Raw genomic sequence first — 14,144 nt, forward strand, 5'->3', positions numbered from 1 at the left:
AATGGAATTAAAAGCTAGCCTAATGGCAATCTTGTTTTTTTTTTCATTTATTTGTGAGATGTGGGCGTTGCTGGCTGGGCCAGCATTTATTGCTCATCCCTAGTTGCCCTTGGGGAGGTGGGGGTGAGCTGCCTTCTTGAACTGCTGCAGTTGACCTGCTGAGGGATGTCCTTAGGGAGGGATATTCCAGGATTTTGATCCAGTGACAGCGAAGGAACGGCAATATATTTCCAAGTCAGGATGGTGAGTGGCTTGGAAGGGAACTTGTAGCCAGTGGTGCTCCCATATATCTGCTGCCCTTGTCTATTCAGATGAAAGTCATCATCTGTTTGGAAGGTGCTGTCTGAGGATTTTTAGTGAGTCTCTGCAGTGCATCTTGTAGATAGTACACACTGCTGCTACTGAGCATTGGTGATGGAGGGAGTGAATGTTTGTGGATGTGGTGCCAATGAAGTGAGGTGCTTTGTCCTGGATGGTGTCAAACTTCTTGAGTGTTGACGGAGATGCACTCGTCGAGGCAAGTGGGGAGTATTCCATCACACTCCTTACTCATGCCTTGCAGATGATGGACAGACTTTGTGGAATCAGGGGTGAGTTACTTGCCGCAGTTTTCCTAGCCTCTGACCTGCTCTTGCAGCCACTGCACTTATGTTGCAAGTTAAGTTGAGTTTCTAGGTAATGATAGCCCCCAGGATGTTGATAGTGGGGGATTCAGGGACAGTAGCACCATTGAATGTTGAGGGACCCTTCTCCATGCTGTAGACATCTTGACTAACAGTCAGGAGACCTACTAGCTCATAGAACATAGAACATAGAATCATACAGCACGGGAATGAGCCCTTCGACCCACAATGTCGTGTTAAACATGATGCCAAATAAGACTAATCCCTTCTGCCTGCCCTTGGTCCATATCCTTCTAGTCCTTGCATATTTGCGTGCACACCTAAAAGTTCCTTAAATGTCTGCCTCCACCACCACCCTAGCAGCACGTTCCAGACTCCTGTTACTCTCTATAAAAGAAAACATTTTACTGCTAGCACACAAATTGAACTGTGAAAAATTTCTGCCACTATTACACTCCCACCTCCAAAAAACCAACACCAACCCCCACCACCACCAACTCCCCCCACATCCAAGTGTCCAGGATAGGTTGGATAAAAGTCTACATTCCTATGAATCTGAGGCAAAAACAGAAGTTGCTGGAAAAGCTCAGCAGGTCTGGCAGCATCTGTGAAGAGAAATCAGAGTTAACATTCAATTAACATCAGTTTAACCAACATTTTTCTTGCTATCATCAGTTCTGAGGAAGGGTCATTAGACCCAAACCGTTAACTCTGATTTCTCTCGACAGATGCTGCCAGACCTGCTGAGCTTTACCAGTAATTTCTGTTTTCGTTTCTGATTCAAAGCATCTGCAGCTCTTTTGGTTTTTATTCCTGTAAATTTGCCTGCAGAGTGCATCTCGTTCGATCCTCACCCAGGTGAGTAATGCTGCGGTGATGCTACGTTTCAGGTAAGCCATGCTATATTACTTGCATTTACTCTTACAGCTCGCCCTGCTGCCCCAGCATACTCAAAATATACTGAAGGAATTCCGGCTGTGAACATTAATGGAAATTATTGAAAGAATGATCTATAGCTGGTGTGAATTTGCTCGGAATTCCTTCACTCCAGTGCTGCAGCTGCATTGCGGGCTCTGCAGAAATCGTGCTTGGGCAGGTCAGGTTCTGATGAACCTCCAGCAAAGTTCCAGTGGCACAGCGAGAAGGGGAGATGCACCCCCTCTCCTCTGTGGTTGCCAACCGATTTGAATGCATGCCAACATCCCTGTTTACAGCCGAGTGAGCACTGGTTATTTGCCAGACCAATAACCGTGACCAAAACCTCACCAAGTCCTGCGTTTGTAGCTAGTGGTTGGCTGCTGGCAGTACAACCCCTCGTGCATACAATGGGCGATCGGCGAGAAGAAAACTGAAGCATTTCGGTCCACGGCATCCGGCAGATCTGGGCAAGCTGTGGATTAAAAACAAAAGCACCAGTGGCTACTTTGCGAATTGATGATGCCCACAGCTTTTAATAAGATAACAACTTTTAAACTCTATTGTGCATTTCCTCATTATTATCACACACGCAGCTTTATCTCAAAATTACAATGGCTTGAAATTTGAAATTAAAAATCACGCAATACCAGGTTATAGTCCAACAGGTTTATTTGGAAGCACTAGCTTTCAGATTGCTGTTCCTTTGTAAAGTAGCTACCTGACGAAGGAGCAACGCTCAGAAAGCTCATTCTTCCAAATAAACCTGTTGGACAATAACCTGGTGTTGTGTGATTTTTAACTTTATCCACCCCAGTCCAACTCCTGCACCTCCACATCTTGAAAATTGAAAATTTTCTAACTCATTTTATTGCCTATCTCTAACTGCCCTGAAATTTCCTATGCAGCAGGAACAACAAAGTTAAAAAGCAGTCATAAACAGAATCTTCAGTAACATTATATAGTTGTCATTGCATTCCTAAAGATTAGATTAGATTCCCTCCAGTGTGGAAACAGGCCCTTCGGCCCAAGCAGTCCACACCGACCCATTTCCCTCTGACTAACTGACCTAACACTACGGGCAAATTAGCATGGTCAATTCACTTGACCTGCACATCTTTAGACTGTGGGAGGAAACAGGAGCACCCACGGAGACACTGGAGGCTGGAATTGAACCTGGGACCCTGGTGCTGTGAGGCAGCAGTGCTAACCACTGAGCCACCATGCCACCAATGCAAGAAATTTTCATCTTCAATTTTCCATATTTCCAGGCATGTGATTTCTAAGCTCACTTCCTAAAACAGATTAACAGAAGTTTGATGAGCACCACCTACTCAGTTTTGTGGGCTCCTACTATGTGACCTAGCAAGCCAATTTATGACCCATGAATCTATGGATACACAGAAAACGATGTCCCACAAGCGGCACGGTGGCACAGTGGTTAGCACTGCTGCCTCACAGCGCCAGAGACCTGGGTTCAATTCCCGCCTCAGGCGACTGACTGTGTGGAGTTTGCACGTTCTCCCCGTGTCTGCGTGGGTTTCCTCCGGGTGCTCCGGTTTCCTCCCACAGTCCAAAAATGTGCAGGTCAGGTGAATTGCCTATGCTAAATTGCCCGTAGTGTTAGGTAAGGGGTAGATGTAGATGTAGATGTAGATGTAGATGTAGATGTAGAGGTAGGGGTATGGGTGGGTTGCGCTTCGGCGGGGCGGTGTGGACTTGTTGGGACGAAGGGCCTGTTTCCACACTGTAAGTAATCTAAGTAAGTAATCTAAGTAAATCTAAGTGGTGGGGGAGCTAGGCTGCCGGATTTGCTTCCTTTGCATTCCTTCTCCACCAGTGCTCTGCCCCAGATCAGCCACGATCTTACTGAATGGCAGGGCAGATGCAATGGGCTGAATGGCCTACTTCTGCTTTAAGTCTTACGGTCACATCATTCACGTGCTGTGACACAAGGTGTGGTGCACATTAGCGAACAAGTTACTCCTAAATCATTCTCATCAAAGCTGCCATATTTCATTGAGCGTTTCGCCATATTGTATGTTGGGATGTAGTTGGATGAGCAAAATAATTACACAGCGGCCAGCATCCCGTTACTAAGTCACCCTGTATTTACATGTGCACCATACATGGACTCTGACCAGCCAGTTCAGAGCCAGTCCCTACATTGAGGAGAATCCCTGAGACTCCTGTTTATATCTGTCAGCCAGGATTCCCTGATGGCTTAGGTTAACAACCCCAATTGGGGAACTCATATTCAATAAGATCTATCTGGCCAATCCCATTCCAATCACTACATTATGATATTTATCTTTCAAGGAGTCAATCATCAAATATCAATCAAGGAATTACCCCCAAGAGATCTCTAACCAACTTCCATCTCGTCTCATCGGGCATAGTCACTTGCATGGACTGCAGTAGTTCAAGAAGACAGCCCACCACCACCTACACAAGGGTGGCCACTAGGAATGGGCAATATATTCTGGCCAGACCAGCTATTCCCACATTCCATCTGTGAATAAAACAAACCTACTCCAACCTGTCTGTTCACAGTTAAAAATCACACACCAGGTTTATTTGGAAGCACTAGCTTTCGGAGCACTGCTCCTTCATCACGTGGTTGTGGAGTATAAGATTGCAAGACACGGAATTTATAGCAAAAGTTTAAAGCGTGATGTAACTGAAATGAGATATTGAGAAAGACCTGCATTGTTTGTTAAGTCTCTCATCTTTTAGAATGACCATGTGGGTTTCAGTTCTTTCATATGTAAATCGCAGAACTTTTTTAAAGTTACATACTCAATGAACTTTAACTATTGGTGTCATATCAGCCCAGATAATGCATTTAAGGTGTGAGGTGCCCTGTGTCAGGCAGTCTGTGCCACAATGTCCAGACTGATTCTAATCTAAAAAAAAAGGATTTACAGAATCTGACATGTAGTTTTTCAGCAAAATAGAATGTAATTCTGCAAGTACAAATTCACCCCAAAAACGTGTGTGTGTGTGTGTGTATGTGTGTGCGCGCACATGCAACAGGGTGGGTGTGCATGTGTGAGTGTAAGGGGGTATAAGAGGGTGCGTGTGTGCATGTGAGTGTGGGAGTATATTTTTTAGATTAGATTAGATTACTTACAGTGTGGAAACAGGCCCTTCGGCCCAACAAGTCCACACCGCCCCGCCGAAGCGTAACCCACCCATACCCCTACATCTACATCTACCCCTTACCTAACACTAAGGGCAATTTAGCATGACCAATTCACCTGACCTGCACATCTTTGGACTGTGGGAGGAAACCGGAGCACCCGGAGGAAACCCACGCAGACACGGGGAGAACGTGCAAACTCCACACAGTCAGTCGCCTGTGGCGACTGAGTGCTTGAGAAAGAACTTGTGTAGGAGAGGGTCTGCGTGAGTGTATGGCTCTATAGGAGTATGTGTGTGTGTAGGAGTGTCTGTGAGTGTGAATCTGTCTATGTGTCTGTGTCTGTGTCTGTGTCTGTGTCTGTGTCTGTGTGTAGCGCAGTGGGGTCTGAGAGATGGCTGTGCTGATGGAGGTATTCGGCAATTAATCTAGAGACCCAGATAGTGTTCTGGGGAGCCAAGTTCAAAATCCTGCCTTGGCAAGTCAAGGAATTAACTTAATAAAAATCTAGAATGAATGATGACCAATGTCAAAAAACTCCATCAGGTTTACTAATGCCCTTTGGAGAAAGAATCTGCCATTCCTACCTGGTCTAGCCCACTTGTGTGAACATGGTTGGAGCCACACCTGGCACACAGGAAGATGGTGTAGCTGTTGGGGCTCAGTCATATCAATTCCAGGACATCTCTGTAGGGGTTCCTCAGGGTAGTGTCCTTGGCCTAAACATCTTCAGCTGCTTCATCAATGACTTTCCCACCATCATAAGGTCAGAAGTGGGGATGTTCACTGATGATTGCAAAATGTTCAGCACTATTCGTGACTCCTTAGATCCTGAAGCATTCCATGTTCAAATATAACAAGATCTGGACAATATCCAGACTTGGGCTGACAAGTGGCAAGTATCATTCACACCACACAAATGCCAGGCAATGACCAATTCCAATAAAAGACAATCTAACCACCACCGCTTGGCATCCAATGGTGTTACCATCACTGAATCCGCCATGGTCAACAACTTTGGGGTTACCATTGACCAGACCTCAGCTGGACTCACCACATAAAACACCGTGGCTACAAAAGCAGATCAGAGGCTAGGAATACTGCTGCAAATAAGTCATCTCCTGAGTCCCCATAGCCAGTCCACCATGTTTGAGGAGCAAGTCAGGAGTGCGACTACACTCTTGCCTGGATGAGTACAACTCAAACAGAATCTTGACACAATTCAGGACAAAGCAATCCAATTGATTGGCACCACATCCACAAGCATCCATTCCCTCCACCACCAATGCTCAGTAGCAGCAGTGTGTACTATCTAAAAGGTATACTGCAGAAATTCACCAATATTCCTTCAACAGAACCTTCCAAACCCATGACCACTTCCATCTCGAAGACCATGTTCCCAGCAGATACATAGGAACAGCACCACCTGCAAATTCCTTTTAGAGTTAGATTTTAGATTACTTACAGTGTGGAAACAGGCCCTTCGGCCCAACAAGTCCACACTGACCCACCGAAGCACAACCCACCCAAACCCATTCCCCTACACTTAACTCTTCACCTAACACTATGGGCAATTTAGCATGGCCAATTCACCTAACCTGCACATTTTTGGATTGTGGGATGAAACCCACGCAGACCCGGGGAGAATGTGCAAACTCCACACAGTCAGTTGCCTGAGGCGGGAATTGAACCCGGGTCTCTGGCGCTGTGAGGCAGCAGTGCTAACCACTGTGCCACCACCCCTCCAAATTATTCATCATCCTGACTTCGAAGTATGTCACTGATCCTTCAGTGTCACTGGGTCAAAATCCTCGAATTCCCTCTCTCATGGCATTATGGGTCAACTGACAACATATGGACTACAGCAGTTCAACAAGGCAGCTCACCACCACCTTCGCATGGGCAACTAGGCAAGAAAAGTGTTGGGAGAGAGTAAAGACTGCAGGTGCTAAAGAGTCAGAGTCAAAAAGTGTGTTGCTGGAAAAAGCTCAGCAGGTCAGGCAGCATCCGAGGAGGAGGAGAGTCGATGTTTCATATAGAACATAGAAACATAGAACAATACAGCACAGAACAGGCCCTTCGGCCCACGATGTTGTGCCGAACTTCTATCCTAGATTAAGCACCCATCCATGTACCTATCCAAATGCCGCTTAAAGGTCGCCAATGATTCTGACTCTACCACTCCCACGGGCAGCGCATTCCATGCCCCCACCACTCTCTGGGTAAAGAACCCACCCCTGACATCTCCCCTATACCTTCCACCCTTCACCTTAAATTTATGTCCCCTTGTAACACTCTGTTGTACCCGGGGGAAAAGTTTCTGACTGTCTACTCTATCTATTCCTCTGATCATCTTATAAAGCTCTATCAAGTCACCCCTCATCCTTCGCCGTTCCAACGAGAAAAGGCCGAGAACTCTCAACCTATCCTCGTACAGCCTACTCTCCATTCCAGGCAACATCCTGGTAAATCTTCTCTGCACCCTCTCCAAAGCTTCCACATCTTTCCTAAAGTGAGGTGAGGTGACCAGAACTGCACACAGTACTCCAAATGTGGCCTAACCAAAGTCCTGTACAGCTGCAACATCACTTCACGACTCTTGAATTCAATCCCTCTGCTAATGAACGATAATATACCATAGGCCTTCTTACAAACTCTATCCACCTGAGTGGCAACTTTCAAAGATCTATGTACATAGACCCCAAGATCCCTCTGTTCCTCCACCTGACTAAGAACCCTACCATTAACCCTGTATTCTGCATTCTTATTTGCTCTTGTTTCGGACATAAACCCTTCATCAGGAATATGGAGGGGAAAGGGGGCTGAGAGATTTTACAACGTTTGCATACTGGTAAATGGAAATACAACTATCAGCTTGAGCACTCTAATGAGCAAGTACAGGGAGGCATGGAAAGGGTGAATACACTCAGTCTTTTTCCCAGGGTTGGGGAATCGAGGACTCGAGGGCATCAGTTTAGGGTTAGAGGGGAAAAGAATAAAGGGGAACGTGAGGAGCAATTTTTTTTACACAGAGGGTAGTACACATATGCAATGAGCTGCCAACGGAAGTAGCTGAGGAAGGTGCATTAACAACATTTCAAAGGCATTTGGACAAATACAAAGGAACCTCCGAATATCCGGCATTTGATTATCTGAATATCGGATTACCCGGCAAGATCACAAGGTCCCGATGCTTGGCTAAACTATGTTACCCAGCGTACGATTCTCCGGATTTTGATTAACCGAACGAAATACTCCCTGTCAGTGTCCTTTGGATAAGTGAGGCTCCTCTGTACACGGATAGGAAAGGTTGAGAAGGATATGGGGGGTCAGGCAGCATCTGAGGAGCAGGAGGTTCGACGTTTTGGGCATAGGCCCTTCATCAGGAATGTAGGGGAGAAAAGGGAGCTGAGAGATAAATAATAGGGTGGGGGTGGGGGGGGGGGGGGGGGGGAGGTAACTGGAAAAGCAATAGTTGGATGCAGGTTGGGGGTGGATGGTCATAGGAGGGGAGGATGGGGCGGACATGTGGGAAGGAAGATGGACAGGTAGGACGGTGCGGAGTTGGAAGGTGGGATCTGGGATGAGGTGGGGAGGGAGGGGAGATTTGGAAACTGTTGAAATCGACATTGATCCCGTATGGTTGTAGAGTCCGAAGCGGACGATGAGTCGTTCTTCCTCCAGTTGGTGGGTAGCTTTGATTGGGCAGTGGAGGAAGCCCAGGACTTGCATGTCCTTGGGGGGACTGTCAGGGGGAAGCTGCAGTGTTCAGCCACAATGCAATGGGGTTGTTTGTTGCGCGTGTCCCAGAGATGTTCCCTGAACCGCTCCATGCGCTGGTGTCCTGTCTCCCCGATGTAGAAGAGACCGCATTGAGGGTAACCGGTGCAGTAAAACTGTTGGCCAGGCAGTGACACCAAGTTCCAGAAGTGATTAGCAAAACGTTTGAGTCCAGCCCCACAGCAATGTGGTTGATTCTTAACTGCTCTCTGGGCAATTAGGGATGGGCACTGATGCTCATCCTGTGGACTGTTTTTTTTAAATAAAACGCAATTTTGCGACTTCTGACGATGTGAAAGGTGCTATACAAATTCAAGTCTTTCTTTAAAAACTGCTCTTTGTACTGTAATCCAATTAAAGCAACTGGAGTTGATTCACAAAAAGATGTAACCATTTGCTTCGCTCTTTGAAAGCTCCAACCTGTTTTTAAAGGACATACGCTCCTTCGCTTATCTCGGTAACTAGTTAGTGAACAACTCGGTGAAAATTCTGAAACGACAAGGATGATTCCAACAGATATCTGCGCGGTGGAAGGACAGTTGGAAATATACATTCAGTTGAATTGTCGAATGGGAAATTGGTGAATTAAAATTCAGTCAGCGTTAAATACCCAGGCAGGTGTTTTAAAGATTGGTGAAAACAACGGTTTACCTTGAAAAATGTCCCACTCGAGTCTCACTTAACCACGTTAAACCGACTCAGCAAACTGTGAAATAACCACAGAGCCACTGTTTAGAGGTGGGTTTCAGGAAGTGTTTCTTGTGTAGCTGTTCCAGGTCAGGGTAATTCAACTTAGAAGTGAATATCTCTGCTATTGTTTCCATTTATAACAAGCAGTTAGCATTTCTGGAGAGTTACAGTTTGGCTGCCTCTGAACCCTCCTTCTGAGATTGCATTCTGACTCAAACAGTTCATGTCCACGCTGGAAATGAAACCCATTTAATTTCTACCACATTCGTGATTCAGCGTTTCTCATTGACACTTTGTGTGAACTATTAAGATCCCACACGGCCCCAATACGATTTATTTATTTACTTCTGTTTGACCTCTCTCCCCCGAATCGTTCTTGGTATCTTCCAGGGATGACAGATGAAACATTACTTTTATTTGAGAAATATACTTTATTCATTAAAATATCTTTATATACATACATAGTCATAGAGTTGTACAGCTCGGAATAAATCCTTCAGTCCAGCTGGTCCATGCTGACTCGATATCCTAGTCCCATTTGTCAGCATTTGGCCAATATCCCTCTAAATCCTCTACTGATGTGCCCATCTGCTAAAGGAGTTCGGTTCTGCATAGCAGCAGATGAAAAAACAAACTTTGGGGTTTGAAATTATCCAGCAAACGAACCAAAAGTATTTCTTACTTATACAAGACTATATTTACATATATTTGGGGCACTGGGAGGGTCCAATATCTGAACAAACTCCCATTTACCTTCAGCAGACAGACCTCAGATGGTGGTCTTTCCCCACTGCGCCTTGGCGGCAGCTGCCCTGAACTTTAGTGTGTCCCTCCGCACGTAGTGCTGGAGGTTGGAATGTGCCAGTCTGCAACACTCGGTCAGGGGCAACTCCTTGATCTGGCAAGCCAACAAGTTTTGGGCAGACCAAAGAGCGTCTCGATGGGCCAAATGGCCTTACTTCCACTCCTCTGTCTTATGGTCTTTCTCCACGTTGATGGTCCCCCTAGTCGATGTTGAAACAAAAATTGAAGTTGCTGGAAAAGCTCAGCAGGTCTGGCAGCATCTGTGGAGAGAAATCAGAGTTAATGTTTGGGGCAGAGTGAGCCCACCTCAGAACAGTTGATGTTTGACCTAGTGTGTGTTCTGGAGAACAGACTGTACGTAGAGCACAGAGCCCTGCGCCATGGAGCTGCTCAGGACGAACCTTGACAAATACCACTCCAGACTTCATTTGCAAAGGCAAAGGCTGGCAGGAGGTGTGTGACAGTCTCTACACTTCCCTCCCCCACCTCCCCACAGCCACTTCGGGGGCAGCATGTGGTGACGCAGAGAGTCCGGCTGTACATGAAGGATCTCACAGGCAATGCCCTTCTCACCACTAGCAGAGTGATGTCCTGATGCTTGTTGGAAAGTTCTGGCGATGAGGCATTCCGCCAAAAGACTTGGATAGAGACAAAAAAATCTGCAGATGCTGGAATTCAAGGTAGACAAGCAGGAGGCTGGAAGAACACAGCAAGCCAGGCAGCATCAGGAGGTGGAGAAGTTGGTGTTTCGGACATACATCTGACAGTCTGAAACTACTGTCTGAGAAGGAGACAGGGGAATGGGAATACACTGCTTTCTTTCCCTTGCCTTTAACCTATCACCTTCATCCCCACCCCCATTTCACCAATTGTATTCTTTACTACTTTCCCCCACTCTCCCCCTGACCTATCACCTCCAACCCCACCCCCATTCATCTATTATAGTCTTTGCTACCTCCTCCCCATTTATCTCTCCACCCTGGAGACTCCCTGCCTCCATTCCTGATGAAGGGCTTTTGCCTAAAACGTTGATTTTCCAGCTCCTCGGATGCTGCCTGACCGGCTGTGCTTTTCCAGCACCACTCTAATCTAGACTTCTTTTGGAACATTCTGTTAGTTGTTAAAACAAGTGTTAACAATGCTGTTTGACAAACCTCAACCAAAAGGACAGGGCAAACATTTTCAATGATGTGCAAAAACAGAAAAGGAGAAAACCACTTTTTGATCACTCCGGGAGTTGTTAGGGCCTTGAGATATTTTCTAGCCAATTCCGACAGAGATGTAGGAGCGAATTACAGCAGATGCTGGAATCTATATTGAAAACCAAAAATGCTGGAGAGCACAGCAAGTCAGGGAGCATCCACGGAGAGAGAGCAAGCTAGTGTTTCAATTCTAGATGACTTCTTCAGAGCTGACATGAAGTGTAGAGGGGGCAGCAGTTATGCATTGGTGAGGGAGGGTGGAGTGACTGGGGAGAAAAGGTGCAGATTAAGTGATCAGAATGTGAGAAGGGCAGAACAATGGTGTTATTAACTGCCAAACAGGAAAGAACAGGCAGTCCCACTGGAGTGCGGGGTAGGGGAGAGAGGACATGGTCATAGAGTCATAGAGATGTACAGCATGGAAACAGACCCTTCGGTCCAACCCGTCCATGCCGACCAGATATCCCAACCCAATCTAGTCCCACCTACCAGCACCCGGCCCATATCCCCCCAAACCCTTCCTATTCATATACCCATCCAGATATCTTTTAAATGTTGCAATTGTACCAGCCTCCACCACTTCCTTTGAAGCTTATTCCATACACATACCATCCTCTGCATGAAAACGTTGCCCCTTAGGTCTCTTTTATATCTTTCCCCTCTCACCCTAAACCTATGCCCAATGTAACAAGTAAAGCTAAAAGAAAGGGAAGGAAAGGGAGTGAGTTCACAATTTAAAAGTGTTGAACTCAATATTTAGTCCAGAAGGCCGTGAAGTGAGTGGTCTGAAGATGAGATGTTATTCCTCCATTTTGCGCTGTGATTCACTGGAACACTGTAGCATGCCGAGGACAGACACGTGGGCATGTGAACAGGATGCTGTGCTACAATGACTGGCTATGGGAAGGTCAGGGTCATGCTTGCACATGGACCGGAGAATTCTGCAAAGCAGTAACCCAGTCTGCTCCAGTTTCCTCCCACAATCTAAGGATGTGCAGGTTAGGGTGGATTAGCCATGCTAAATTACCCCACAGTGTCCAGGGATGTGCAGGCTAGGTACGTTAACCATGGGCAATGCAGGGTTACAGGGATAGGATAGGGAGTGGGTCTGGGAGGAATGCTCTTTGGAGGGTCAGTGTGGACACGATGTGCTGAATGGCCTGCTGTAGAGATTCTAATAATGAAGAACTGACTATCCCGCTGCTGAGTGTAAACTCACAACCCATCTGTGAAAATGCCACAGGTGAGTTGTGCAAGTCATAGAGTCCTAGAGTTGTACAGCACAGAATAAGATCCTTCGTACTAACTCATCCATGCCAACCAGATATCCCAACCAAATCTAGTCCCACCTGCAAGCACCCAGCCCATATCCCTCCAAACAGTTCCTATTCATATACCCATCCAGATGCCTTTTAAATTTTGCAATTGTACTCGACTCCACCACTTCCTCTGACAGCTCATTCCATACATGCACCACCCACCATTTGAAAAAGCTGCCCCTTAGGTCCCTTCTATATCTCTCCCCTCTCACCCTAAACCTATGCCCTCTAGTCTGGACTCCCCCACTCCAGAGAAAACACCTTGTCTATTTATCCTATTCATGTCCCTGATGATCTTATAAACATCTATAAGGTCATCCCTCAGATTCCAATGCTCCAGGAAATACAGCCCTAGTCTATTCAACCTCTCCATATAGTTCAAATCCCCCAACCCTGGCAACGTCTTTGTAAATCTTTTCTGAACGCTTTCAAGTTTCACACCATCTTTCTAATAGAAAGGAGACCAGAATATTCCAAAAGTGGCTTAATCAATGTCCTGTACAGCCACAACATGACCTCCCAACTCCTGTATGCAATACTCTAACCAATAAAGGAAAGCATACCAAACACCTTCTTCACTATCCTATCTACTCTACTTTCAAGGAGCTATGAACCTTCACTCCAAGGTCTCTTTGTTCAGCAATACTCCAGAGGACCTTACCATTAAGTGTATAAGTCCTGCTCTGATTTGCTTTCCCAAAATGCAGTACCTCACATTTATCTGAATTAAACTCTATCTGCCACTCCTCAGTCCATTGGCTCATCTGATCAAGATCCCATTGTGATCTGAGGTAACCTTCTTCATTGTCCACTACACCTCCAATTTTGATGTCATCTGCAAACTTACTAACTATACCACTTAAGCTAACATTCAAATCATTTATATAAATGATGAAAAGTAGAGGACCCAGCATCGATCCTTGTGGCACTCCACTGGTCACAGGCCTCCAATCTGAACAACAACCCTCCACCACCACCCTTTGTCTTCTACTTTTGAAGTTCTGTATCCAAATGACTAGTTCTCCCTGTATTCCATGAGATCGCACCTTGTTAACTAGTCTCCCATGGGGAACCTTGTTGAACGCCTTACTGATGTCCATATAGATCACGTCTACCCCTCTACCCTCATCAATCCTCTTTGTCATTTCTTCAAAAAGCTCAATCAAGTTTGTGAGACATGATTTCCCACATACAAAGCCATGTTGACTATCCCTAATCAATCCTTGCCTTTCCAAATACATGTACATCCTGTCCCTCAGGATTCCCTCCAACAACATGCCCACCACCAATGTCACTGACCAGGCTCACTGGTGTATACTTCCCTGGCTTGTCCTTACGACCTTACTGAAAAAGTGGCACCACGTTTGCCAACCTTCAGTCTTCCGTTATCTCACCTGTGACTATTGATGATTCAAATATCTCAGCAAGACGCCCAGCAAACACTTCCCTAACTTCCTACAGAGTTCTAGCGTACACCTGATCAAGTCCTGGGGATTTATATACCTTTAGCATTTCAAGACATCCAGCACTTCCTCCTCTGTAATATGGACATTCTGTTTCCCTACATTCTATATATTCCATATCCTTTTCCACAGTAAATACTGATGCAAAATACTCGTTTAGTATCTCCCCTATTTTCTGCGGCTCCACACAAAGGCCGCCTTGCTGA

The 14,144-nt window shown here is 46.0% G+C and overlaps 1 protein-coding gene across 1 annotated transcript in view; it reads right to left on the reverse strand.

Annotated features, from left to right (window-relative positions):
* The window catches only part of LOC140478722 (glutathione hydrolase-like YwrD proenzyme), a 70,965-nt gene extending 62,922 nt beyond the window's left edge, over positions 1 to 8,043 (reverse strand). The window contains exons 1-2 of the mRNA XM_072572027.1: positions 7,849 to 8,043; positions 1,890 to 2,013 (exon numbers count right to left, since the gene is read on the reverse strand). Coding sequence (XP_072428128.1) covers positions 1,890 to 1,995 — 106 coding nt within the window. The 5' untranslated portion in view covers positions 1,996 to 2,013; positions 7,849 to 8,043. The remainder of the gene's footprint in view (positions 1 to 1,889; positions 2,014 to 7,848) is intronic.
* Between the last annotated feature and the right edge of the window lie 6,101 nt (positions 8,044 to 14,144).

Source organism: Chiloscyllium punctatum, chromosome 6 (genome assembly GCF_047496795.1).
Source record: "Chiloscyllium punctatum isolate Juve2018m chromosome 6, sChiPun1.3, whole genome shotgun sequence".
NCBI classification, from domain to species: Eukaryota; Metazoa; Chordata; class Chondrichthyes; order Orectolobiformes; family Hemiscylliidae; genus Chiloscyllium; species Chiloscyllium punctatum.